Raw genomic sequence first — 26,727 nt, forward strand, 5'->3', positions numbered from 1 at the left:
ACAGGAAAACACTTCCTTGGTAATCCACAAGGCTGAACACTAGCTACATTAACTCTGTCTTTTCAAATCCGAGCGTTTTCATATAAAAGCAATCAATCTTAGCAAGTACACACTTGCGTGCAAACCTGCAAGTAAGTTACCACCTCTACTTTCCTATTTTTTTTTTTTTAGCTACGCAAAGCACTCGGAGAATCTAGAAGACACCCCAACTGCCTATCCCTTATCCGTCTGACAAGGACTGTAACACTATATGGAAAACCTTTGTTTCAATGTCACCACCTCCCCATCCTGACTAATGGCGAGTTAGTTTTGTTAAAACGCAAGGGTTCTGGCTTACGCTCCAGTGCACTTCCCCTCCTCCCAGCACCAGAGACAAAACCCGCCGCTCGGCTCCGTGCAGGCAGCCATCTGGACAGCTTTCCCTCAAAGCCCAGCCCACACCACACTGCAGGCAAAATCGGAGGGCTCGAGAGCTCTGTGGGGCTATTCATGACATACCAATTTCACATTTTCTGCTTGTACGCTTGCAACAATAAATGCTAATGAGGACTATGAATGACAATTTTAAAGACAATAAAAAGGTCTCCAAATCCCTTGCATATGGAGACACTGTTTTCAAAACTTCACCTTCTGTTACAGAGCTGTTAGAGTCGAAAGGAGAAAAAAAGAATAACCTAAGGAAAACAATAAGATGATCAAAGCACAACTGAATCCTTAAGATTTCCAAAGAAAGCAATCTGTGTAAGCCCAGGGAACAACAGATCTCACCACCCCCAGGAGCAGCCCTATGAATTTATGAGGCACCCTTAATCTCCACTACCTTTGCCTTCTGTACACATGCAGCTTAATAAAAGCAGTTCCTGTTAAATGCTTGACTTTTTTTTTTGGGGGGGGGGGGAACCTGGGAATCCTAAGGGCAGCATTTGTCCAAAAATAATTATAATCATCATCATGATACTTTGGCATAATATTTAACATTCCACGTATCTTTAGATAAATGTAAGAGCAAACTGGTTCTCTTCTGATCACATCTCTTCTTAAAAACAATGCAATGATTCTGGATGGTGAAATTACAAATCATGCTTATTTTCCTTTTTTAAATGTTTCTGTTTTCCAAATCTTCTAAAATGAGCACATATTACATCTTGAATCAGAAAAAAAAACCAATAAATATTACTTTCAGTGCAATGGAAGAACTGAACAAAAGGCAGGTAAGTGTTTTGACCTAGAAAGGAATTAAACCATTTTACACAACAAAAATAAAACAAAAGATTCATTTTCCTATAAATTGTATAAAGGGTATCCATTTCATTAACATGGATTAAGACACTTTCAACAAAATCCACCAGGTGGAGCAAATACACAGCAATAAAAAAAAGTCCCAGAATTTTTTTCATCACGTTCTTTTTCACATGACTTTTTTTTTTTTACCCCAACAAACTCTCCACTTCTTATCTCTCCACATTGCAAATTATCAAAATCTATGCACACACACACTAATTTGCCACATTTGTAAACAAATGCAAACGTACTCAAAAATGATTTTTTGCTACCGTGCATTCCATTACAAATTTTCATTCCCAAACCGCTTGATGTGTTCAAATATTACCCAGCGCAGTATATCTGCTTTTTCACCAAGGTACATTTTTTAATTAGTGTTTTACTCTGACCCTATTGGGTTTCATCATGCATCCTCCTTCCCCACACAAGACCAGGCAGAATAGAATTTAATGCTGTATATCCTGAAACCCACGAAACAGGAGCTAAAACCTATGAATCTCAGCTCAATTCCTTTACTCTGTCTGGAACTTTAACTTCTCACTGACTTTTTATAAGATTATTCCTAATTGCATGTACCGAAATCTTATTAAAATTTCGGGATACTGTGACTTTTTTTTATCCATTAGAGCAAAACGTCCTGTTTTCGTTCCTGACACAAGCCCACAGCTACTAAGAGAATATGGATTTTTTTCCCCTTCTTTTTTCTAGAGTTATTCACCTCCTCCCAATTTCTTCTCCCACAGATCTATTTTTTTCCATGCCATTTCACTCCACACCTTCCAGAGCACACTCCACGCAAGGCACCAACCCCGCTTTCTTGTTCGCATTTTCTCCTGTGATTCCTCACGCCACCTGCAAAGCACAAGTCTTCTCCATTCACTTTTCGGAGTCCTCCAAGTTTTTCTCACATTATACACCCTCTGCTGCCAAGGCTTAATGCTGCAAATGGCACTAATGTTACTTGCATTTAAGAAAGCTCCAGTTGGATAGAACAACCAAAAAGTGACAGAGCTTGAAAGGAGGGGGCGCCCAGGGTCTGTCACGTGCAGGGGGACACGGGTTAGGAATGTGGAGTGTGGCTTAAAATGTATTTATATATTTTCTTTCTTCCTATTTACATTGACGTTGAAAAGAGAAATCCTCTGAAAGAAATGCACCAGGCAGATACATAAATAAACACGCACATGCCCAAGGATACACATAACACTTCCGAGAGAGCTGTCTATGCTGGTGCGTAACAGACCATGGTGATGCCAGCTCCCTCACAAGCCGCACGGGGCTAATCCAACGATTTAAATGATCATATACTTTTCACTGGAGTGGTATACAAACACATAAAGGATGGACACTATCTCCATAAATACAACGTGAAAAGAAAAAAAAAGAAGTTTTTAGAATCATTCCTACCCAACTCTTCCCTACAGAGTCCAATTCCTTTCCTCTTTGCAAAGAATGGAATCAATTCCCCGGAGCCACGGTCGTGCGCATGCACGGCCAAGATGTATCATTATGGCATGCACGTGAGTGCATCTTCTAAAGGGTAAATGCCCTTCAGTCTGCATGACAGAATCCGCATGAAGTAGTTGGAAAAACCAAATCACTGCATGTGTAGTCACACTCTCCCCTCCCTTTGCAGGAAACCACCCCCCCCACCACCACCACCTTTGCTCCCCCACCCACCATGAGGACATTTCATCAGCCCACACTGTGGATAAAGAACCTGCTGGATTTCCTCTTGGTGCGATAACATCTTGTTATACTCTAGGGATCTCCCAAATGCCTCCATCTCCAAGCATTCCTCAGAATATTTATCCTATACGATCCTCAAACTGGCCACACATCGCTGTCCAAATATTATTTCTCGCCACCCCCAGCTTCATCAAAGGGTGTGGCTCTTCCCACAGCAAATGTTCAAGTCCACATTCAAATTCCAAGGACAGGAAAAAAAAAAAAAACCCCAACCTTAAAAGTTCTAGCACCTTCGCTTCAAGATGGACAATGCTCATGGACAGATGAAGATTCTAAAACTGCCTCATCAAAACAACCTCTGAACTACGAGTTCCACGCTGAGCTACGAGTGAGTCTGACCTAAAAAGGCAACACACGTAGGACAGCCTATACCAGGAATCAGGAAAATAGGGACATGCTAACTAAGCCCAGTGCTCCACTGGTTAATAGCTGTCGCCGTTGACAGAGATCATGCTTCAGAGCAAGGCTGGAGGATGAAATGAAAGAGCCCAATTTTTAAATCCGTTAAAAAAAAAAAAATGAAGTGTATCTGTGGGTATAGCCCAGAAGGAGAGAGCAGGGACACAGCACTGGCAGGAACCTCAAATTCCTGACCAAACCCTCTTGCACACAATGCCTCCAGAAAGAAAGGAACCCAGGGCGGGAGCCAGCCTGACGCTGGCGGACAGACAGGGCTGGCCTTGCAGGATGTCAGAGCGCCAGGCGGCTGCGAGAGATACTGGGCTTTCACACACTCTCAGGCTGACTGTTTTGCTCTTCAGGTAATTAAACAAGGAAGCAGGGCTCGGGGTATGAGCCTGACCCTGAAGCTGTGGCTCCACGGTTCTGCATATCAACTTCCGCAAGAACTGCCCCGGGCATCAACACAACATTCGCCTCTCACTCTCTCTCGTTTCCTTCTCCACCTCTTCCTAAAGCTGACCCAGAAACAAATCCTCCCTACAAAAACATCCACAGAAAGGTCTGAGTCTATTTGTAATAAAAACCTCTGTGCTGTGGCTGTTCCCGGGCACTACCCCCCAAATTTTCAAAAGCAAAACAATTAACCGAAGGCAAGAACCTCATAAAAATTCATATACGGAACATCTATGCCAAACCCTGGTGTCTTAATGAAGATGGGTTATTCAAAGAAAATAAGACCCAAATAATAAGCCTGTTTTCCTTAGCATGTGTTGATTAAAGTGTAGATCTTCAAATTCTAAAAAGCTCCCCAAGAAATGATTTTGATAGTCCAGTTCACAAACTAAACAATTAACATTGTTATTTTCCAGTTTTGATAATGGACACTGTGGCAAAGTAAATACCACTTATGATGTGGGTTATTATGCTTCTTCAAAAATCTCACTGAAACAAAACTCTATTGGTGTACAAAGAAAGTCACCATGAAAACTCAGGAACATAAAAATTATCCCTTAAAAGAAACGAAAGTGGTACATTTATACACACACACACACACACACACACACACACACACATTAAGCAATGATTAGAATCATATAAATAATATATTCTTCCTTCATCTCAAAATCCATAGAGTAAAATATTGGCTGAAAGAGACAGAGACCAAAGGAGAGAGGAATACAAAAGCGTGCCTGCTTGTCTGTGTTCAACACAAAGAACATTAAATGAAAACAACTGGCATGCTGCCAAATTCCTATAGAGGCAAAGAGATTCAAATAAATTGATTTCACGCATCACACTGACCTGGGATCAGTGTGCAGGCTGCAATAAGCTCAAAGCTCCATGTGGGGTAAAGCCCATTAATGCTATCAGACCCCTCGAACACGACCAAGAGAAACTAAAAATAAATGCAGACGCTCTCAAAGACCAGCAATTTTGCCTGAGAAAATCACTTTCCTCTTTTCCTAATAAAAATAACGGGATCTAAAGGTGTGCAGCACCATTTAAATTAACTTAAGAAAATCACCCTTTTTAAAAATACAAATGTAGCTCCTGAAACCCATATAATGCCTATAAATTGGAACTACATAAACATGCCGCCCCATGATATGAACACAGATACCACTCTGCAACAGAAGTTTCTTCTGTCATAATTGTCTCCCATGCTACTCCCCTTGCATCGTTAGACGGCCAGGAAATCGTTTTTATTTTTAATAGGACAAACACTGGACCCTTCTTAGTATTAGTATTTTCCTTCCATGGCTTCTAAGGGCAACCACTCCCTAGCTGTCCTAAACCCGCCCACTCCTCACAAAGGCAAACATTACAGGAGTCTAGCTTCACATCACATTCTAGAGGACCAAGCCTTATGCTTATTTTGGGCATGCTTCAAAACATGGGGGAAACAGCAGTAGTTTGCCTTTACCAGCTTCTACCTAAACTGGTGGCTGTCCGCTCAGCTCAGCGTCATTCCCGTCCCCCCTACATCCCCCCCCCGCCCACCCTCACCCCCTCACCCCGCAGCAGGTCTCCTGGTGACAACCTGCCACCGCCTCCTCCCCCCCCCCCCCCCCACCAAACTCACTACACAGACCAGACTCTCTGGCGCCACCTCAGGCCGTTCTCACTTAGAGCCCCGACTGTTCAACTTCACATAGTTCTTTTCTTTTCCTGTCTCCAAATTACAACCCCAGGAACCCAATGGATTCCAGGTGTTTAAAAATTTAAAGCATATAATTTCTGTTCCTCTCTACTTCTTGAATCAACTTGAGTCTGAACCCCGTGTTTCTACACACCCATTACCTTTACAAAAAGGAAGAAGTGACTAGGAGTAAAATTTTCAATGCCACATGATAAAGAAAGAAAACCCAACGGATATCCCAACAGCTATAAAATCGGCCAACACGATATTGTATATATAAACATTGTGTGCGGGTGTGTGTGTGTGCGTGCATGTGTACACACATCATATTTTTAAGGATGTTTGCACACGCACACATATAGGAACAAAAGAACTCAGCATGGTGTTTGCTACCTGATGCTATAAATCCAGGATTTGCATAGTATAACAAACAACGTACATTAAGTCATTTTTAAATGTGTGTCTTTGTCATGCACTTTTGCTTTCAATATGGATCTTCCATGCTGCAATGGTTCATTGCCAGCAGGCCGCAAACAGAGCCCGCATGCCCAGAGGAGAGTAAGATCGTACTGCGATGGGGGTGGGTAAAGGCCAAGACGCTATGGATCTGCCACATATGCTCAAGGGTTTAAATCCAATAGCCTTTTCCATTGGTAATCTGGATCTCAGATTATTTTGTCATATTATTAAGAGCCCCCATAGAGATATATAAGGCAAAAAGCAGAGCTATATCCTCTTTTAAAACAAGTGCTTTCTGCTGATAGCAGATGAAAAGAAACACATTCTTAAGCAGTGGTTGTTGCTGTTGCTGCTGCTGCTGTTGTTGCTGTTGTTACTATTATTATTATTATTATTATTATTATTATCAGTTTCCTTTAAGATATTGACATCTTTCTAGTTTTGGACTTGAGAAGTCTAGTCAACCAAGATGCGAGTTCTCAAAGAATTAACTTTTAGTAACAATAGTACATGAGGTAAGAAGGTAGAAGCAGAGGTGAGCGATGTCTCAACTACTTAATAAAGCTGAATTCCTTGCCTTCTCTCTCACTATTGGAAAACATCATCATGAGATGAAGAAGGGGGAATGAAAGTAGAAAACTACTAGTTTTAGTAGAAACGAAATCACAATTTAGGCTACCTCAAAGGATTCTGCAATTATACGGAAAATTATTTCATTTTCTGTGGTCTTTCAAAAACACAAACACCCTCATTTGCCAACGCCTTCTTGGAAACTTACAGAACAAGCCAATAAGTATTTGTAGCAATTGCAAGAGTAGATACTGTGGGGTGGGCACCAGCAGCGATGTTTCCAGAACCATGGCCACAGATGGTAAATATTTTGCTACCCCTCTTTCCATGTAGTCAGGCAGGCAGTCAAAGACTTTCAAAACTCCCTTCCCAATGACTAGAGTGCCAACCAGTATTACACGACATTTGTGTTAACTCTCAACTTTTCCTGGCACGGCTCATCCTTATTCATCTGTGCTTCTGCACAAGTCCACTAAACCTAAAACTGAGCTGGCTACAGGAGGCATCAACTCTCTGGAACCCATAATTCAGGGTCCTCCTTCATTTTGAAATGTTGCAGGCTTTAAGAGGTCTCTTGCCAAATGGTAACATACGCAGTTTATATTTGCCGTTTTCCTAAAGTTAGATTTTTTTGTTTTGTTTTTTTTAATGTGCCTACGAAGATGAATTCTGCTTAGGAAGTAACATTCACCTAAAAGTTAAAAAAAAAAAAATCCGGATCAATTAGAAGAAATAATAAATTGAAAGCACTTTTTTCCCTCTTTAGTCAACAAACTGTTTTAGAAAAACACCATCTCAAGTTACAATAAACACAGAAATCATGGCATAGCTTTTACTCTTTAACTCCAAGTATTGCTCAGCTTATAACAGATGTATTATGAAACATGGCAAGAAGCACTGCAACAAGGAGAGGGTGGGAAAAAAATTTGGTACTTGATCATTTGAGATCTTCAGACCCAAAGCTATCAAACAAAGGTTCCCACAGCCAGGCTGATTGATCCCCTCCCAATCCCATACCCAAAGACGTGAAAAACAATTTTTTTTAAATATATAACACAAATTCTTTATTAACAGGCACCAGAGGAAAGAAGAAGAAAAAAGAAACCTTCACAATTATAATTTATAGGGAAAATATAAGAGTGATTTTTTTCTTTCTTTTTTTTTTTTTTTTTTTTGGTAAGTAAATGGCAAAATCAAAATATTTGTCTGTTCCTTACCTTGACAATATTCAAAGTTCCCTTTTTTCCGGCAGTCACCTATTACTAAACTCAGTGCTCTCCAAGTGTTTCTTTTGACAGATATCATTCTCCACCAATCGCTCTGCTAATTTCCTCTCTCCTTTTCGGACTGGGACAGATATTATGTTCACCAGCCCAGAGATCAATCTTTTCTATTGACGACAACAAAGGGGAAAGAAAACGCATATATCACAACCAGTCTGAAGTATCACACCCGTCCACTTAAACGATAATACTACATACCAGTTTTGTTTTGTTTGTATTAAGAAACAGATACAAGCTCTTCTAAATTTTAGAAGTGTCCAAAAACAAGTTCCATTTTCTCAGTTCCTGTAATGACATGTTCTAAGAGACTCTTAAAACTCCAGTCATCTGACTCAAAGCTGGATGCCTTCTCAACCTGGCAACTCCTCTTCCTTTGACTGGTTTAAAACATATGTACATCAATACCTTAAAACAATGTGTTCGATTTTTACCTTGTTCAATAAAAAATTAAATAATTTGTCATTGATCATGGTTTCTTTAGAAAATGTTTTGAAACATTACGTGTTTATTTTATTTTATAGAATAGTACATGCAAATTAAATTCTATTTCAAAACAAAGTGGTGTCCACGTTGTTTCACTGTTCTGAAATTTAAACACTGCCATTATTTGCTCAAATAGTTTTAAACAGCTGATAATAATCACAAGTAACCTGTGTAGTTTTAAAATATTAGTAACAACAATTATTGGTGAACCACTTTACCAAATCAACCAACTCCTACTACTTTTTTTCTCTAAAGTAATCCAAATTCTCTCATTTTTCCAGCTAGATTTGGCAGCTTTAGAATTCATTCATTTATCCATTCTCAAATACTTATTGACTGCCTATTACTCGCCCATTCTTACTACAGCCACTATGTGTAGAAAAAAGTATCGCTCTTTAATTCTTATAATTTATGAACTATATAACTCAAGCACAATCATATGCACAAAAGGGAGGAACTCAGTAAATGCAAAGGAATAAAGATTTATAAAAGCAGTCTCAAAAAGTATTACTAAGGCCATTGCTATTATTTTTTTAAGAAACCAAAGTACTCCCTAGTAATTAAAACTGGTGAATATAATTTGACGTATATAAACAAGCAGATTCCATTAAAAACAATCAATACCCTTGATAGGTGACATTATGACTCTATCATGCAATCAGTTGTTTTTTATTCCTTATGGTAAAAATTAAATAACATTCAGGAAAATTACAGTACTAGGTATTTTTTCGTTGAAAATTGCCTGGAGACTCAGCAAAGATCAGTAAAAACACCCAGCCGATACTTGGAAACATTTAGCTTACCATGCAACCTAACAAATCATAAAGCAAAATTTTCAATAAGAAAATGACCGGAATACATAGATACATGTACGCATATGTAAATCGTCCCATTCCGGGGGTGGAATGGGGTGCAAGGAGGGGAGACCGGAAGTAAATACATCTAGATGTTAAGTAACTGTTCCTAGAAGATGGAGATATGGGTAAGTTTCTACCCAATCCTATTTCCAATGTTTCCATACTAAGGTAAGAATATTTTATAAATAGAGATTAGACAAACATTATGGGGGAAGAGAAGAAAATGGCTACTTTTCTTAGATTCAATCATGATGTTGATATTTTATAATATTTTGTGCTTCAGCAAACACTGACTAAAGTCATCAGAGGAACTGATAAGAGTGGATTGTACCTGTGTGGGCCATAGTTCATAATCTCCACTGGACAAATGAAAGAGGCAAAGCACCTATAAACCCTCTGGAGTCTGAGTCTATTTCTTCCTTCTTGTGACTGCTAAATAGTGATAGCTACGTTTATTAACAAAAATGGTGTCGTAGATCGCAGTGTTGAGGCACATAAGATTACTGTGTGGACAAACTTTCTTTAAAAGATCATTTCTCAGTCACAAATGATTCCCTTCCCCTAGGTAGAATATACTGTGTCACTTTTTAGCTTGTGTCTATTTTAGTCAGAGTATTCTGAAGTGAATGGAGGCAAGTTGGCAGGAAGATAGTGTTACAAAATACTTTAAATGTGCAGCGTGTTTATAAATTCTCAAATGTTAACATGGCATAGAAATACACATTCAAATAATATACAGCGTATACCTAAAGTTACCCGTGAGGATTTTCCCCACTAAACTAGTTTCCATATGAAACACTGTATCAAAATCAACAGAATAATTTTTTTAAAAAGCTAATGTTTAAATTTTTTAAAATAATGACTTTGGAGTATTATGTTCGGGCTTTATGCATCCAACACATTAAATGGTCTTCCAAAATGAAATAATAATATAAGCAATGGCACTGAACATGATTAAATATACATCCAGATATCTGTGATACATATGCCACACTAAAGACTGTATCACCTGCGAATCAGAGGAAAATTTCTTTATCTTTAATCATTGCTTTGTTCAGATCCTCAGCTTTCAAATGTGTTATACATCATTATGAGGGGAACATACACTGAGAAAAGTTTAAAAGCTAAGCTCCACCAAGAGTAGAATGCCTCAAACAATTTGTAGTTCTACAAGAGTGTTATTAAAAAGGCTCAACATGTTGTATTACCATGGAAATTGTGGAAAACATACATTCCCAAACAAATATTACTTTTTCTCAATGGTATGAAGTAATGAAAACCACATGTGTAAACCTACGATCCGTGCAGTAGTTCAAGCTGCAGCTAATAGAAAATACAGAAAGTGAACTCTGCTATATAAAGGATTCTTGTTACAGAAATATAATGCGAAAACCAGATGCAGACAGAAAACCTTAATCACAGATGGGAATGTAATCACTGGCATACAGAATACTTTTTTGATCAATCTTAACCATATGCGCAATGTATTTATTTTCTAAGGAATGCAATAACTTGAGAGAACCTTCTATTTGAATTCAGTTAACCTCATATTTATAATGCTTTTATCTTACTCCCCCATCCCTTCAGCGTGTACACCGAGCCAAGGTTTTAAAAGGAAGAGTTGCTAGCCTTGGCAAATCATTCTTGTATCAGTTTATCTTTCAAAAATTTAATAGGATGTAAAGACTACAACACATCAGAATCAACCTCAAAAGAGACCAAGTGCAGTTCTCCATTACGGTGCTTCTCAGTCACTGCCAGGAATCCCTTCACTGCCTAAATACATTTCTCTAGAGAATTATATCAACGTTTGGGGTCATTTTTCCTTTAGTAAATAATATGCGTATAGTTATTCCACAAATGAACCTTTTTAAACACACTTCTCTATCAACCTGGCTTGAGTCAGACCTTAACTTTTCTCTTTCCTTTCATAAAAAGATTTTATAATAATAAAGACCGTCCGTTCGCATTAATAAAAACACCATTAGTTTTGTATTCCAAGGGGAATTATCACAAAAGGAACCTGTTCTATCATATCTGACTTAATTATCACCTTAATAAGTACAGTCCCTGACACTGGATGGGAGCTTACCTTTGTCAAAGCCTCCATGATCTCATTTGCAGGACAAATCCTCCTATAACCCCCTAATCTGAAGTGGTCAACCAAGCACCGTGCATGCTGCACTTCAGGACAACGCTCAGTGTCCAACAGGAAGTGATTGGGACATTATGTTATTTGAGTGGCGTTCATCACAGCACCAGCTTTCCTTAAGCTTCCATGACAAACTCATGCAGATTCTCCTCCTCTGTCCTAACTACTCATCCCCTGAGACACATGTAGAAAAACATAGTCCTTAGTCTTGTGCCATTCTGCTACTCAAGACCCTCCATAATTTGGCACTAACCCTACACCTTTCAGCCCCTGTTCCGACCATGCCCTGTAAGGGTGGAGCTCTTTCTGGGGTAACCCCCCCATATAATCCATTGTCTCATCTTTATGGCTTTGTCCATCGACCTCAGGCCTCATTCCAGAGATTGTTGCATATGCCCAGCTCCTTCAAAGACTAAGGTTTCATTCAAGTACAACCTTCTCAGAGATGATTTTCCAACCACCCAAAATAAAGTCTCAACAATACCACCAGCACCCTCATTATCCTCTCCAACCCTGATTTTTAATTGCCATCACTGCATTTAACACTATGTGGAATAATTTTATTAACATCTTTATTACTTGTCTCCCTCCCCCATTCCAAACTATAAGCTCTCGGAAAGCGGTGGCCTTGTGTGTTTTGCTCATTGCTCTTTCTCCCATACTTAAAACTGTACTTGGCACATAGTAGTAGCCCAAATAAAAAGAATGAAACAAATGAAATCCCCCTACTGAAATGCTATAAAGCCCAATTCAATTCCTGTGGCCTTCATCAACCTTTTCCTGACCACTCCTGGACCTATGATCACCTTCTTTCCTTTAACTGTAAGGGCATTTATGATCCATATTGGCTGGGCAACCTTTGCCTGCCATTGTTCACCTGAGCCCATTCCCACCAGTACTACACGTACATAGGCCTAGATGGGAAACACCCAGGGCATCCTGGGCTGTGAGGCCACACACTGAGCAGTAGGACACCATGATTAAGAACTTCAGCCTAAGTCCATACAAGCTCTAGGAGTAAATACACTCTAGCAGTTTTTACACATAGACTTAGCTCCCAACTGTGTTTACCAACTGAGTTTCCTGCTACTAGAAAGAGCTCTCACCTTATTCTCTCTTTATGCCTTCAAACCCACCCTGATGGACTTTACTCATTCTATCACAAGGGCCACGAGGGAAGGGGGCTGTGTTTACTCAAGTCTTCATACCCAGCGCCTAGCACAGTGCCTGGCTCACAGAAAGTGTTCACTCAGCATTGCCTGAGTGAGCAAAGGAATAAATGATGATCAAATACTATCTCGTCTATCTTCAAGCCCTTTTTCTTATATTGTGATAAAGGATTATTTTTAAATCCTTCAAATATTATTTTACAACATATATTAACCAGAAGGCAGGAGACTAAGCTATGATTTATTTTTATTTATTTATTATTTTTTTTAACTTTTACTTACTTTGAGAGACAGATGCAGAGTATGACAGGGGGAGTGGCAGAGAGAGAGAGGGAGATACAGAATCTAAAGCAGGCTCTAGGCTCCAAGCTGTCAGTACAGAGCCTGAAGCGGGGCTTGAACTCACAAACTGCAACATCATGACCTGAGCTGAAGTTGGCCGCTTAACCGGCTGAGCCACCCAGGCACCCCAGCTATGATTATTTTTAGTCAAATCGATAATGCAGGATGACCCACAAGTTAACGAACAAGGCAATTTTAAATAGCAGGAAGCTCTCAAATATCTCCTGTGTTACAGATTTAATTTCATTTTCAATAAAACAAAATATCCTAAAATGACTGTGGCCTACACACGCTGACCACTTGGAAGCCCATTGCATGCGTGCTCTGGTGGCCTGGACTCTCAGCTTTTACACTTATCCGCTATTTGACCTTGAACGTGTCACTTAACCTCTCCAAGCTTCAGATGTAAATCTCTAAAGTGGGATAGTAATATCTAACTTACCAGGATGATACGAAGGTAAGAGAGAATACTAGAAAGTGCCTATCTTGGCCTCCCTAGTGCAAGCACTGTTTGATCTCATGTGCTCAGATCCCATCATTTGATAGTAGAAAGCTGGTATTACCTATTTTAATACGATGGTTTCAAGCATTAGGTCACTACTCAAATATGATCTAGTTCGACCATAAGTTTTCCTTTCTGAAAGTCACTACTGTACGAATAGTGATAAAAATATTTATGATCAGTCAACAGTTCCAAAATATGTGGAATTAAACCGCAGGTCCTAAAACATTTTACAGCGAAAAATAAAAAATACCACAAACTAATATTTTTAATTTTTTTTTTTTTTTACTCATCTAATTTCATCTGTGGAAGATCATCTCTGGGGGATAAGAGGAGAGAGAACCAATTACTTCCAAAGACTGGTTTCTCCAAATAAAGGCATCTGTCCCATGCTGGCAACTTTCACGTGAAAGAAAAACAAAACTCTGAAAAGTATCTGCACTCACGGTAGATGGTCACACACCTCGAAAAGGAGATCTACAAGAGTCCGGCTGCAAACGGGATCTGCTTGCTGCTGTTCCTCATCAGCTAACATCTCCCTCCCCTCCTTCTCTCTCTTTCCTGCCTCCCCATGCCCCACCTCAGAAACTTACAAAACAGTGGTATTTGTTACACTCTAAACAGTAACTTTTCTAAGAGCAGTCCTAAATCTTGATAATTTTCCATTTGAACTTTAGTATCTTTCCCACCTGCCATCTGTGTGGCTGGCCCTGTTCATGGGGAAAACTCCTAGGTGGTAGGATTTGAAGATTTGAGGAGAGTGACAGTGAGTCCTAGAACAGAGCAGTGTGGAAATCAGAAAACCTAGGTTCAGACGTTGCCCCAGCACACATGCGGGGTGACCTGGGGCACGGGTAAAAGCCTCTAGGAGTGATTTAGGAAATGAGTTCATTCCCAGGTGAGGACTCAGTAAGATGGTACGTGAACCTCATTCTGTGAAGACCTTCAGTCCCCTCCCACCACCATGCATGCATATCTGCCTGAAATTGCTCGGCCACCTGCGTGAAGGAACAGAAGGCTGCTCTTCTGAAATGATGTCTTCAAGTGAAAACGTTACCTGGAAGGAAAAAGTGGTATTTTCACTCGCTTCCGTATTCTGAGTCCCAGAATCTTGGGGGGAGATGGACCTGTTATCCTATCCAGTACCTTCCCTAGTTGTAAATCTAGTTCATTGAGCAGCAGAGCAGTTGGGATCCCGTACAACGTCAGAAAAGATAAGATGGGGGGGGGGGGGGGTAGGCGGCCAGGGTAGGTTACTCAGGAGGAAAGTCCTCAGCCCGTGAATCTGCCCAGAAAACAGCAGCCCTGGGCAGCCAAAGGAGAGAAAGCGATAATGTGGGGGGCATCTGGGAGCGGAGAAGCTGGGAGCCACTAACATGGTTTTTAGCCCTGTTGTGTCCCTGACCAAAGGGACAGTTTCAGCTCACAAATGCATCCCTACACACAGCATTTTCCTTACAATTTCAGGGAGTTCACCCTTTACAGAAAGCACACTTGTGAACTTCAGGGTAAAAATAAATAAATAAATAAATAAATAAATAAATAAATAAATAAATAAATAAAACAAAATAAAATAAAATGGGTTAAGATGTGCACATATGAATATGCAAGTGCACAGTCTGACTAGAGCTGATGGGGTTGTATTGTTTTTTTGGTTGCAGAAACTTACAAGCCAAAATACAGCAGCAATAAATTGTACATTCTATGATAAGAGAACACAATGAAAGGGGACCGAGATAGATAGAAACTGGGAGAGAAACAACATGCGGTTGAAATCAAAGATTTCTAGGTCTTAGCAATGAAATATTTCAGGACGGTACCAAGTACATAACTTGAGTTCAAGAAATAAGTTTTCAAAAAAAATTTACTTAACAAAGCAGCAAATAGTACCCCAATTGTCCCAGACTTACAAACAACCAGCAGACAAGTCTGAATCAGACGGATAGTAGCAAAGAGTTGGATGTGACAAACCCAGTGTTTGAGGAAGAGATATCATGAAGTCTTCAGAAAGTGGTTTCATTTGAGACTTAGGAGACGACAAAGTGTGTTCCCTGGAAAATGGGTCTTAATGAAGGCTGAAGTGAGAAAGGTCTAGCAAATCGGAGTGTTGTATGCCTTGAACACCTCTATATCCCCAGACATCAAATAGGGCTAGATGTTCTTTTAAGGATTTGCTGAAGCAAGGTGACTGAGAAGAATCATGTGGAGAGAAGAGAAGGTCCTACAGGGGGTTTCTAGAATCGTGATGGGCAGTTCCAAAGAGGCCAAGTCATGTTCTAAGAATAAGCAAGTCTTTATTAACAGTTATGCTCCATACATAACACCTCATGTAATTCTCATGACAACCTTATGAGGTCATGCCATGATTATCCAGATGAGAATGATTTCCAGATGAACAGGGGGGAGTAGAAGGAGATTCACCAAGTAGGACAGCACTTGGAAGCTGGGCCGCTTCCCCTCCACACTCCACTGCCTTTTGGCAGAGAAGACAGAAGCATGACTTTCCCCCAGAAGGACAGGGTCCCAGAACCAGCCAATCCGGGTCTGATGCTGCAATCTCTAACTTTACAGTGAGTGAAACACGTACGAGATTTGCAAAAAGGCTCAAAGGACCAAGGTGACATACAACAAAAAAATCTCCTTTCAATCACCATGCCTGGACCCCACTTTCTTCCCCAAAGCAACTCCTGTTGTCAGATGCTGGTACATATCTCTGCAAGGAGAAGTGTATGCATATTCTTTTGGACAAACGTAGCATATGGCACATAATGTTCTGCTCCCGGCTTCTCCCACTTCACAATATATCTCAGGAATGATTCCACATCAACACATGTAAGCTGGTCTCATTTTTTTTAAACACTATAGATTGATTTTTATGCTGAAGTCCTTTTCTGACTGCCGGTGATTAATTCTTATCAAGCACAGTTGACAACAGAGGAAAAAAGTCTTACAAAATTCCACTCCAAGAGATTTTATAACAAAACCACAAACTCCAAATTTGGTTAAAGTTCAAAAAGTAAAAAGAGAACTACCAGTATATTTTCAAATTAAATGATTCTGGACAAAACAAGGTGAAAGACCCCGAAGTAACATTATCTTGATGAACCCAGACCTAAAAGTGCAGAAATTGGTAGATTTTTGTTGTTGTTTCTCTCTTTTTTTAAATGTTTATTTATTTTTGAGAGAGCGAGCGGGGGAGGGGCATGGGGGGTGGGCAGAGGATCTGAAGTAGGCTCCGTGCTGACAGCACAGAGCCCGATGAAGAGCTTGAACCCATGAACCATGAGATCATGACCTGAGCCAAAGCAGGACGTTCAACCGACTGAGCCACCCAGGCTCCCCGTTGTTTCTTTCAATAACTAAAATCCCTTAAACAGGGAAGATGATTTGCAAGCAACTTAATCTTCAGGATTCAATACTGCCCTTTCACATGCAAAAGGGATTCCTCTACTTTTCCCATGTGAGGCCTCTATTTTCAAACAAAAAATTGTGGTCCTTCATATAATTGTATTGTGTTTACTATCTGCTGGTCGTAAAGCACATAAAGACAAGTTTCTAGTAACTCAGTATAGTTTTAACACGTTTTTGTTCTTTTAAAGTGTATCTGAAAATGTTATCGCATGAAATTATTTGGTCTACAGACGATTGGGGTACTGAATGAATGAATGTGGGTTCAAATAACTGTCAAGTAATGAGGGTTGAAATAACTCACTTCCCCTCCCAGGGAGTGTGTCCCCACAAAGTCTGGGGCACACTGGTTTGTGAGCATGCTTCGGCTCTTTCAGGGCCTCTTCCTGACTCCTTCCTCTCTGTTTCCCTGTCTTTTCTCCTCTATGTAACATTACAGTTGAATGAAGTTTCACAAATTATCCTGCAAATACAAGTTTGGTGTTCGAGAAATGTCAAATAGGTAGGTTGCTGTGCTAGAAAGTTAAGAGTCTGACCCAACCCCCCTCACCACTTCTTATAACCCCGCATGGCCCAGAGGTACCTACAAAACGGAAGGGATCTCAGAACGGATTAAAATTCATGCAAGAAGCCAAAGCACAGGAGGGAGCCAAGTCCCAGAGAGATCAATAAACATCCTCCATGCGACAGCCACTCTGGAAGGAACACCTATCACTTCACAGCCCTGTCACCATTTTCCACAAGGGGCTAGACCACAGGAATCCCTGGGGCAGGGATACACCCCTGGGCTCTGAGGCTTCTCTCTGGAGGCTGAGACTCTGAGTCACATGACACTCGGTGTCTGTGAGGAGTAGAGAAGCTTCTCCTTAAACCACCGGAGTGATTCTAAATTCTGGCCAGAGAAATGCACTGGACACATAATGCAAGTTCTCTAAATTCACCCCTATATCCAAGTTCTAATGATTATTCCTTTGCAATGCCTCATCCATCTGCCTCCTCCTTTGTGTCCTACAGACCCAATCCTGATCATCCTGCTACAACATCTAAAATCTGAGTTGCTGCCACCGGCTTCCTGGCTGGTTCGCCTCCAGTCATTCCTCCACTCCGATCCGTCCGACTGGTCACTGTCGGACCAGCTCTTGAGAAACGCGACCTCACCCGGGTCCATGGTTTCGCCTTACCTAGCACGACTTTTTGTTTTGTTTTTACTTTGGCTTTTGTGAGATCTACTTGCCCATGGCACCCTTTGTCCAAAAGAAGTCCAGCCAGAGAAATCTAACATATAGAGCAATTTATTGTGAAAGCAGAATTTTTCTGGTTTCACGGTGCTAAGACAAATAAAAGGGTCTGAACCCCGGGCCGGGCAGCTTTCGCGCCCCGTCCCACCCCGAGGACACAGTTTTAAAAACTTCTGGCTTGCTCGGAAGATAAAGCTTAAATCAAAATGCTTCACACCCAAGACATTTATGATCTGTTTATTTCCCAATCATCACCCATGAGTCCTTTTTGACACAGCCACGTTCTTTAATTTATTCTCTCTCCAGCCCCACTTACCCCACCCCGTTAGTCCTCCGAAAGCCTCTCCCACATCTGGGTTTCTGTACTCCACATCCCTACTTTGTAACCGCTCAGAATCCCATTGTGATGACTTCACTTTGATAAATCCTGTTTTAAGACAAGGTGAAATTCCAACTCGCCCCCCCCCCCCCAAAAAAAAATCTCATTTACTGGTGCATTTAATCGGTTAAGTCATGAAGGCTCACCAACTTAGGTAGCAGTTTTCTTTGACCTGAGTGGGTCTATCTTCAGTGGGACGTGAGCACGCACTGAGTTTCATGTACACCCACTCATGGATACCTACCACCTCGTTTTGCACATAGCAGGCATCCATTAAATATTTAGCAATTTATTACTCCCAACTGACAAGCCAGAGTGAATTTTTAATTTTCTTTCAGATAATCTAAAAGGAGTCATTACTAGGACTCCCCAAAGAGCCTATGTGTTTCTTTAAAAATAGGAACATTTGGGAGCCCCTGGGCGGCTCAGTCAGTTGAACGTCCCACCCTTGATTTCAGCCTAAGTCGTGATCTCAGGATTCGTGAGATCAAGCCCCAAGTCGGGCTCTGCGCTGACAGCATGGAGCCTGCTCGGGATTCTCTCTTTCCCTCTCTCCCTCTCTCTCTGCCCCTCCCCCACTCATGAAACCTCTCTCTCTCAAAATAAATAAACAGTTTTTTAAAAAAAATAGGAGAATTAGGTTTAATGGGTTGCTCATTTTGCTGCTCTTTCATTTATATTGTCCTCTGATATTTTATACCTGCTGCCTCTAGCCAAATCCAGGCTCACTTTTGGACAAGTCAACGGAGACTGATCACATCTATGTTCCATTTAGACCTGAATGGACCTACCTATCCTTATTCAATAAAAGGATGAGAATTTATGGTCCATGTTTGCTTCCCATCAGAGGTCAAACCCACATATGGCCAAATCCTCATTTCTAAATAAACCCAGCTAGAGATGAGAATGAGAATGTGTGACAGGTACGCAAAAGGTAGTCGAGAATACTTGTCTGACACATGGTAAAAGTTACAGAATCCTAACCGTCACTTAAAAAGAACACTTTCACGGGAAACAAGGATTACTATGTCAGTCTGATAAACACCACATTTCCAGTCCCAATATCATCTGCTGTTCTTCCCAGCTGTGTTTGCTCATCACTGTCTACATAACATATGCATAGATTCAGGAAATAAACTAGCAGTCTTTCATGACCTGTCTTACAGCTCACATCTTCCTAGATCCTGAGGTTAGGGAACGGGGCACAGTACATCTCGTTTTAACCACACGGACCAACCGACTTTCTAAGACTTTGCATCTGAGGTGCAACTTGCACCACACGTGCAGCATCCACTGGGGGATGACCTTCCAGGTGCTGGTACTCGGTCTGCCCAACCGGATGTGCACTCGCAATGCTGTCTGTGCACGACGCTGCTGTGCTGGTTCCCTGGCACCACAACTGTACCCCAGCATTTGCAGGTCCCACGACCTACCTTCTTTCCTAAGATCTCTCCGATCCCCTACCTGAGTGGCACAGGGGCGCTCCCCACAAGGTCTCGTGGCAAAGACTTCTCAAATACTCTTCATAATAGCATCAGACAGCTAGTTTTCCCTCCCCGTGCTCTACCGACCACCTCTAGCCCATCGCTGCGCTCACACTGTTTCCTCTCCTATGATTGGCGGCCACCCAGCTCTTGCGCTTCTGTAGACAAACTGCCATGACATCTCATGACATTTTCTCTATTATTTCTCTGATGCAATGACCAATCCAGTCAAGTGAGGTACCAACCGAGAGCTCATACTTCTAAGGCATTCTCCTTGGTGGCCAAAAGAAGAAAAGCAAAATCACTTCCATTTGGCCTCCCACTGAACTCCGAATGCCAACACAAAAGTCTTCTACAACCAGCGAAGCGAAAGTAATTCGCGTGGCTTCCATTGCTAACAAACTTCCAAGTCCTGCCAATTGCAGATATTCCTAGTAAGCAGCAGAAGTTTCTACTGCCATCCTGGATGATGACAAAGTGCTCTCCTTCATCAAATCGTAAGTACGGGAATGCCATAGCTCCAAGGTTCCAAAGAAATCCAGCCCAGTTCCCTCATTGACAATTTCACAAATTAGGCTTAAACTTCTAATAATGCCTAAACTGTTGAAAAACTAAAGCAGGAAATCAAAGTGTTATTGGTAATAACTGGGCATTTAAAACCGATAGCAGACTGTTTCTTCAGACAATACAAATAGGGTAACTTCAGTCTTAGTTAAGAACTGATTCCTAACCAAATGATAATGTGCCCTTGTTCATTTAAGGAAGCTGTTACTTACCAAATTCTCTCCAAAAATGGTTTATGGAGGTCACTTTCTAAATTTCCAAGTGACTTAAGTCCACACCTTGAGACAGCAGGATACGGCGCATGCCTAGTAAGCACAACTAATCACCACCATGGTTTAGCTCCTAGGCCCTCACTCCTGCCCCCAAGCACCAAGTTCATCTTGTCCAGCAGCCATGAGGTAAAAGCATAAAGGCTGTTCTCCTTGAGCAAAACCTGAAATATTTAATTCCTTCTCACCGCATAAACAGACTCATTCCTCCATCATTCACCTCTTAAAAAGGTAGAGTAACAACTAAAATTTTAGACAGTCATCTGAGACCCAGGATGGCTGTGGAAAAAATGTCTCCCTGTGCTCAATGCCACTTCTTTTCAATGGAGGAGAGCGAGGAGATAATGATGTTCTACACTGATTCTATTTCCCAGCCATATGGAGAGGAGATGCGCCCCCAGCTCCAAATGAAAAATTAAGAAATTTTTTCATTCACCTAACCATGGGAAATCCTTAAAAGCCTCCTCTCAGCATCACACACAAACTCATACATGAGAGAGTTGAGAAGCCTAAGGAACACTGAATCTGCCCTTCATCTTACTTCTGAAGAATTCACCTGAAGGCTGGAATGCATCCCAGGCTACACAGCAAAACAGTGACTGAGCTGGAAAGGGAAATCCAGTTTACCCATCCGTCAGGGGAATGTACACACCATATCTTTCTTTTTATAATACAGAGCGTTTTACAGCACACAAGTATAGCTGCACACTCCAAATAGTGCAGAATCCTTCTCCTCTTAAGAAATGACCGGGAAGTTGGACCCGGCCAAGTAGAAGATGTAGAGATCAAAATACAGTATGACCAAGTGTGATGGGCCAAGCCTCGGGGATGAGGGACATTGGGCAGAAGAGAGCTCCAGAGATCAATAAAGGGACTAACAACCTGATTCCTCTTGGCTTTGGTGTGGTGCAGGACGAGGGAACACAATTTAGTAAGGGAAAAGCCTGGATTAGGAGATACTGAGGGATACAGACTGGCAAACACTTGGGCATATCCAAGGATGTCTATCAGCTAGTAGCCAATCTGATTCCTAGGCTGGGGTGAGGGCATAAGAAAACAATGGGTGCACAGATCGTGGCTGCTGAGAAGCATATTAAGCCATGTATTCAGAAAATAAACCTCTAATTATTCAAACTTGGGAACAAAGCAGGTGATAAAGTTGGGAGACACAAGAAAATCTCGGGTTTCCATATTAAGGCAAAAGGTCTAGCCAGAAGAGCCACTAAGACATTTCCCAAGTGTTCGAAATGAAGTGATAGGCTGGTTTATAATTGACTTAAAGTCAGTAACGACAACGTATGGGAAGGTTAACTCCAGGCTCACAGCAGATCTCTAATGTTTGTCAGGTCTTCTCTCTCCCAAGACCAACAACTAGGTGGTTGGTCAGTGCACACTCAGAAGTGGTCTAGGACCCAGCTGTTGAAAAATTAATGAATCTAGTCAATCACATTCCCTAAGGTACTTAGAGCTACTGCGACTGTGGGACAAATGGGAAATTTCTACATCTGTGTCCTCATCCGACAAGATCTATATTCGAAAGGCCCTATTCACTCAACTGGTGATTTGCTTTAGAGAGCTTGACCAATGTGAAATCTCCAAAACAAATGCCTGCTTTATTCCCTCAGGAATTGTATTATAAGGTAATCTCAATTAGAGCTATCAAAGCAGTTTTTGTTTTGTTTTGTTTTGTTTTGTTTTGTTTGTAAGTAGATCCCTCACAGTCAGTGAAATTGCTAGTGGTTCTCAGCAGCACTGACCGTTTTCAACTCTGGCAAACAGGAGGGTCTCATGCCTTCAACCTCAACCGTGGCGCATTGCTTTATCAGTGGCTCCGATGTAAGAGCCACTTTATAAAGCATGACCATTCTGAAGAGTCACAAGAAGCTTCCCCCTGTTGACGCCTTACAAGGTACAGAGGCTTCAACGCGGAAGGTGGCTTCAGCACAAAACAACTCGTTACAAGATCACATCCCTAACGCAGACACGTTTCTTTCTTATACTGATATGTGATTCAATACCATTTCTTGAGAGGGGCAAAGAACTTGGTGCTGTACCAGGGAATACACCCCCATGCTGCCCAGGTCTCTGAAAGATTTGCCACACTTTGGCATCCAACTGGAAATGACATTTCTTAAAAGCATTATTCTTTGGCTGGTTACATACATGTGATCACAGGTACACACACTCAACACCTCTCCTACCTCTTCTTTGGAGTAGGCATTGCAGAAGAAACGCCGCCTTTGTTAATATCCATCCTACTACTGTGTCCCCATGTCCGTCTTCCCCTTAATCCATTCTGGAGATACTCTGAGCTTAACTGTGAAGAGTGTGCCTGGCCATTCAAGTGTCAAGCCATAGCTCTAACTGATCCTATGGAGTGATCACGTCTCCACCTGGACCAATTTCTCTAGCCTCAAGTCAAGCCAAGAGCAGTTGTGGACAGAGTCAATACTGAACCCGATCCAAATGTCATCAGTCTCCCTCCTACCTTAATTCTCTATGCCCAGTTTTACATGGAGAGCAATGCCATTCGTTTTCTTATTAAAGGGATGAAGTATTATTTTTATTATGATTATTTAAGATGTGTGAGAGTTTTCTTAATTAATATTAGATGATTTAAAAAGAACTTGTCTCTCCTAGAAATGTCACTGGTAGAATGCATCCAATTTTTCTCTAATGTGGTGCTTTCCCCGTCCATAAAACTTATTTGATTAGCAGTACTATAGAAGCTAAAGCTTTTGTATGCAGGCACTCAAGCATAATTTAATCATTTTATTTAAGCATGAAAAAAATGATTCTGAAAGCCCTGTTAGGTGAAATATCCCTGATTAGTTTAAACTTACATTTGCAGGTATATTAAAGGTGAAATAAATCACAGAATGCTCAGTATGCAACGGAATAGTGTTAACTTTGTTATAACAGTCAGCAGCAAGTTAAAAATTGTAGTACTGGAGAATGTAAGGAACAGATATCTCAACTTAAATAACTATATTTAAGCAGATTATTTAAAAACAAATTTTGTTTTGTGTGAACCCTTTTTATATTACCAGGATTTTCACCTATGGAAACCTCTTTCACAGTCAAACAAGATAAGGTCCTAATTGCATAATACCATTTATCTGCTGAGGCTAAAAGTGCCAACAAATGAAAATGCACATGAGGCAAGAGATTGTCAGAATAGAAAATTGTCTTTTTTTTTTAATTTTTTTTTGTTTTTTTGTTTTTAAATAACCCACTCACACTAACAAAAGACTGCAGTAGCTTCCAAATTATAGGCTGTTATTTTTAGTGGAAGTGGCTCAATATTCATATTGGAGCAGATGCAGCGGTTTAACAAAACAGCTCTTCAAATCCTGCACAAATTGAAAACAGGAAAACTGATTGCATTTTCTCTTATCACTTTCCTTTTCTGAATTGACACTTTTGGCCTTCTGAAAATTTACACATGGCTTTCATCTCAACAGCACCTGCTGATCAAATAGAAACCTAACATTTTCATGAAAATGGTATAAAGGACTAGTTTTGTTCTAAACACTGCAAAGGGCATCAGTCACCTACTTGATGGCAACAATTGCTGTGTATAAAGCATATTCACGATAGTTTTATATTTTCATTGAACTTTTTAAAAAATACGTTAAGTCCCTTCTGCTTTTTTCCCCATATTCACTTCTGTATGACTCAAATTTCTTTGACTCAGTTTTGCCTAATACTTAGTTGTGTTATGCAAAGACTATGTGAAGTGTATAAAAGGACAGATTATACTAAGAAGATAACGAAAATACTTACTATTTTCTCTGCCTCTGCTTGGAATATACACATATTTGTTTTTACTGATTACGGTCTACACCATGTATATGGGCATAAAATACATATATATCCAATTTTCGCTTTTGTACCCACCAAAAGAAAAGAGGAAACAAAAAAGTCGAAGTCAGGCCCTATTTTGGAAGGGGTCTTACATATTCTTTTATAGATACAGATTTAGCAGGTGCTCTAATGTCTGAGTGCCCCGGACTGGGGCAGCACAGTTAATACCCAAGCACAAGCTGGTAAACACCTACGTGATGTGACCAACTGCTCCCTGGAGTTATCTGAGACCAGGTAAAGATCAATCTTGAAAATGGGTATCCTTATATGTACTATGTGCAAGATTAATAGCTGGGCTGCAGCTCAGATTTTTAAACAAAAGTGTTCCACATGTTTCTCTGTGACACCCCATTCTGGGTAAAATTAAAGGTGCTCGTGAGACATGCTACCTGTCGGTTTCTTAGCCAAAAGAGCTCTACCCCTTCTGAAGGATTCCGGGTTGTCCATTCCCATTCTGCCTGGGTGATAAGGTAACCCGAAGGCAGAAATGACATACGGTAATGTATGTGCCACTCTGGCCAGTTGGTCTGTGAATTTCAGTGTTTCATCATGCTCACTGAGGCAACAGCAAACCTGAAATGTCAATATGCTCAGTCAATGGAAGTGAAATAATGGGTCTCTATTGTCTTACCCAATCGATCTGCCGCCTTCAACAAGGAAACATGCCCCCCCTGGCTTTAAACAAATTTTAATTAGGCTTTTAGTTACTGGATCATATTTACCTATGAAAACACCTATGTTGATGATGTGTAGGAGGCAAACGATAATTTCTTCACTCTTGTCCATTTTAAGAACATTACAAAGTTGATACCATAATTTTTTGAAAGACACTCTTGAGTCAATAAAACATTTTTTCACTCTTCTTTTTTTAAACCCACTCCAAGGAAAAAACTCCGTGTTTCAAATCCAAAATACAAATCTACCTAACAGAGTCAGAATGATGTTTTTTTTCCTCCAAACCATGTTGAAACCACACCATAAAATCAACCAATTGCATATTAAAAGTAGCCTTCATTCCCTTTGCTCACTCATTCGAGTAGGCACCACCGTTAACATCAATCCAACACCCATTCAAAACAAGTCACACAAAACCAAACACGAAGGATCAATTCCAAATGCCACTACCCTTTTTGCTCAGTTTATCAATCCTAAACCGAGGGGGTACATGAAACTCCAGTTAAAATAAGGGAGATGGCAGTGACAGCGGGGAGGGGTGGGGGATGAAGAGAGAATAAGACGTTTAAGTCATTCAGTTTCGCCTAAGTTCCACGGCCCTTCCCTGCACCACAAGAGAGACAGGCTCACCTTAAAATAAAAATTAAAATAAACTAATCAAGTTGTTAAGCAGCTTTTTTCTCTCCCCTCTTCATCTAAAGGCTTCAGCATTCAGTCAATAAATAATCTATTGTTCCCCCTTTATCGAGTCTCTTTAAACCTATTCAGACTGGCAAAACTAAACCCAATTAAAGATAAGGCCCTCCGGTAATCTCACCTCGGTGAGTCCTGTCTGGATAGCAGAGGTGATGGGAGATAGCGTCCAGGCCAGGACTGATGCCTCCTCCTCAACCCCACACAACAAAAGGCAGATTTCTCTTTCTCCCTCTGCTAATCTTTAAATGTAAATTCTCTCCGCCAGCTAAGAGGAGCGACAGATAACATGTTACATCTTCACTTCTCCTGGTCTTATCGACTTCTGAATCATTTGGAAAGGGAGAGAGGGAAAGAGAAAAGCAGCTTCCCCGCTCCCCCCACCCCCCCCCTTCCCACCCCTCCTTCCTCCCGGCTCGCCTCCCCTCCCCGTTCACGGAGATTACCTTCTGGCAAAGGAGCGCAGGAGAGGCGGCCGCAGCCGAGGCGGCACCCAGACCGCGGCTTTGTATTCATTAAACACACATCGGAGCTTATCAGAAGTAAAAGGCTTGTCAGGATGGCACATTGTGTGTGAGTGAGTGTGTGAGCGCAGGAGGGAGAGGAGAGAAGCCAACGTGCATCAGGGTGATTACAATATCAGCAGGGCCCAGATGGAAGCAGGAAAATAAACAGAGGGTGCGTGTGAGACGGAGCGGGAGAGGGAGGAAAAGTGGGAGAGAGAGGGAGCGAGGGAGAGGGGAGAGACACAGGCTGGAGGG

The 26,727-nt window shown here is 41.1% G+C and overlaps 1 protein-coding gene across 3 annotated transcripts in view; it reads right to left on the bottom strand.

Moving 5' to 3' along the window:
- RUNX1T1 (RUNX1 partner transcriptional co-repressor 1) overlaps positions 1-26,727 on the bottom strand; it is a 143,612-nt gene that overhangs the window by 108,954 nt on the left and 7,931 nt on the right. Inside the window, exon 2 of one of the 3 annotated variants that reach the window (XM_043601355.1) lies at positions 7,819-7,991. The exons of 1 other annotated variant lie outside the window; for it this stretch is intronic. In XM_043601355.1, the coding sequence (XP_043457290.1) occupies positions 7,819-7,906 (88 nt within the window). In that variant the 5' untranslated portion in view covers positions 7,907-7,991. Of the gene's footprint in view, positions 1-7,818; positions 7,992-26,090; positions 26,296-26,727 lie in introns of those variants that run through there. One more of the 3 variants, XM_043601358.1, reaches the window with a different exon arrangement.

The sequence above is a fragment of the Prionailurus bengalensis genome, chromosome F2, assembly GCF_016509475.1.
Source record: "Prionailurus bengalensis isolate Pbe53 chromosome F2, Fcat_Pben_1.1_paternal_pri, whole genome shotgun sequence".
In the NCBI taxonomy this organism is placed as follows: Eukaryota; Metazoa; Chordata; class Mammalia; order Carnivora; family Felidae; genus Prionailurus; species Prionailurus bengalensis.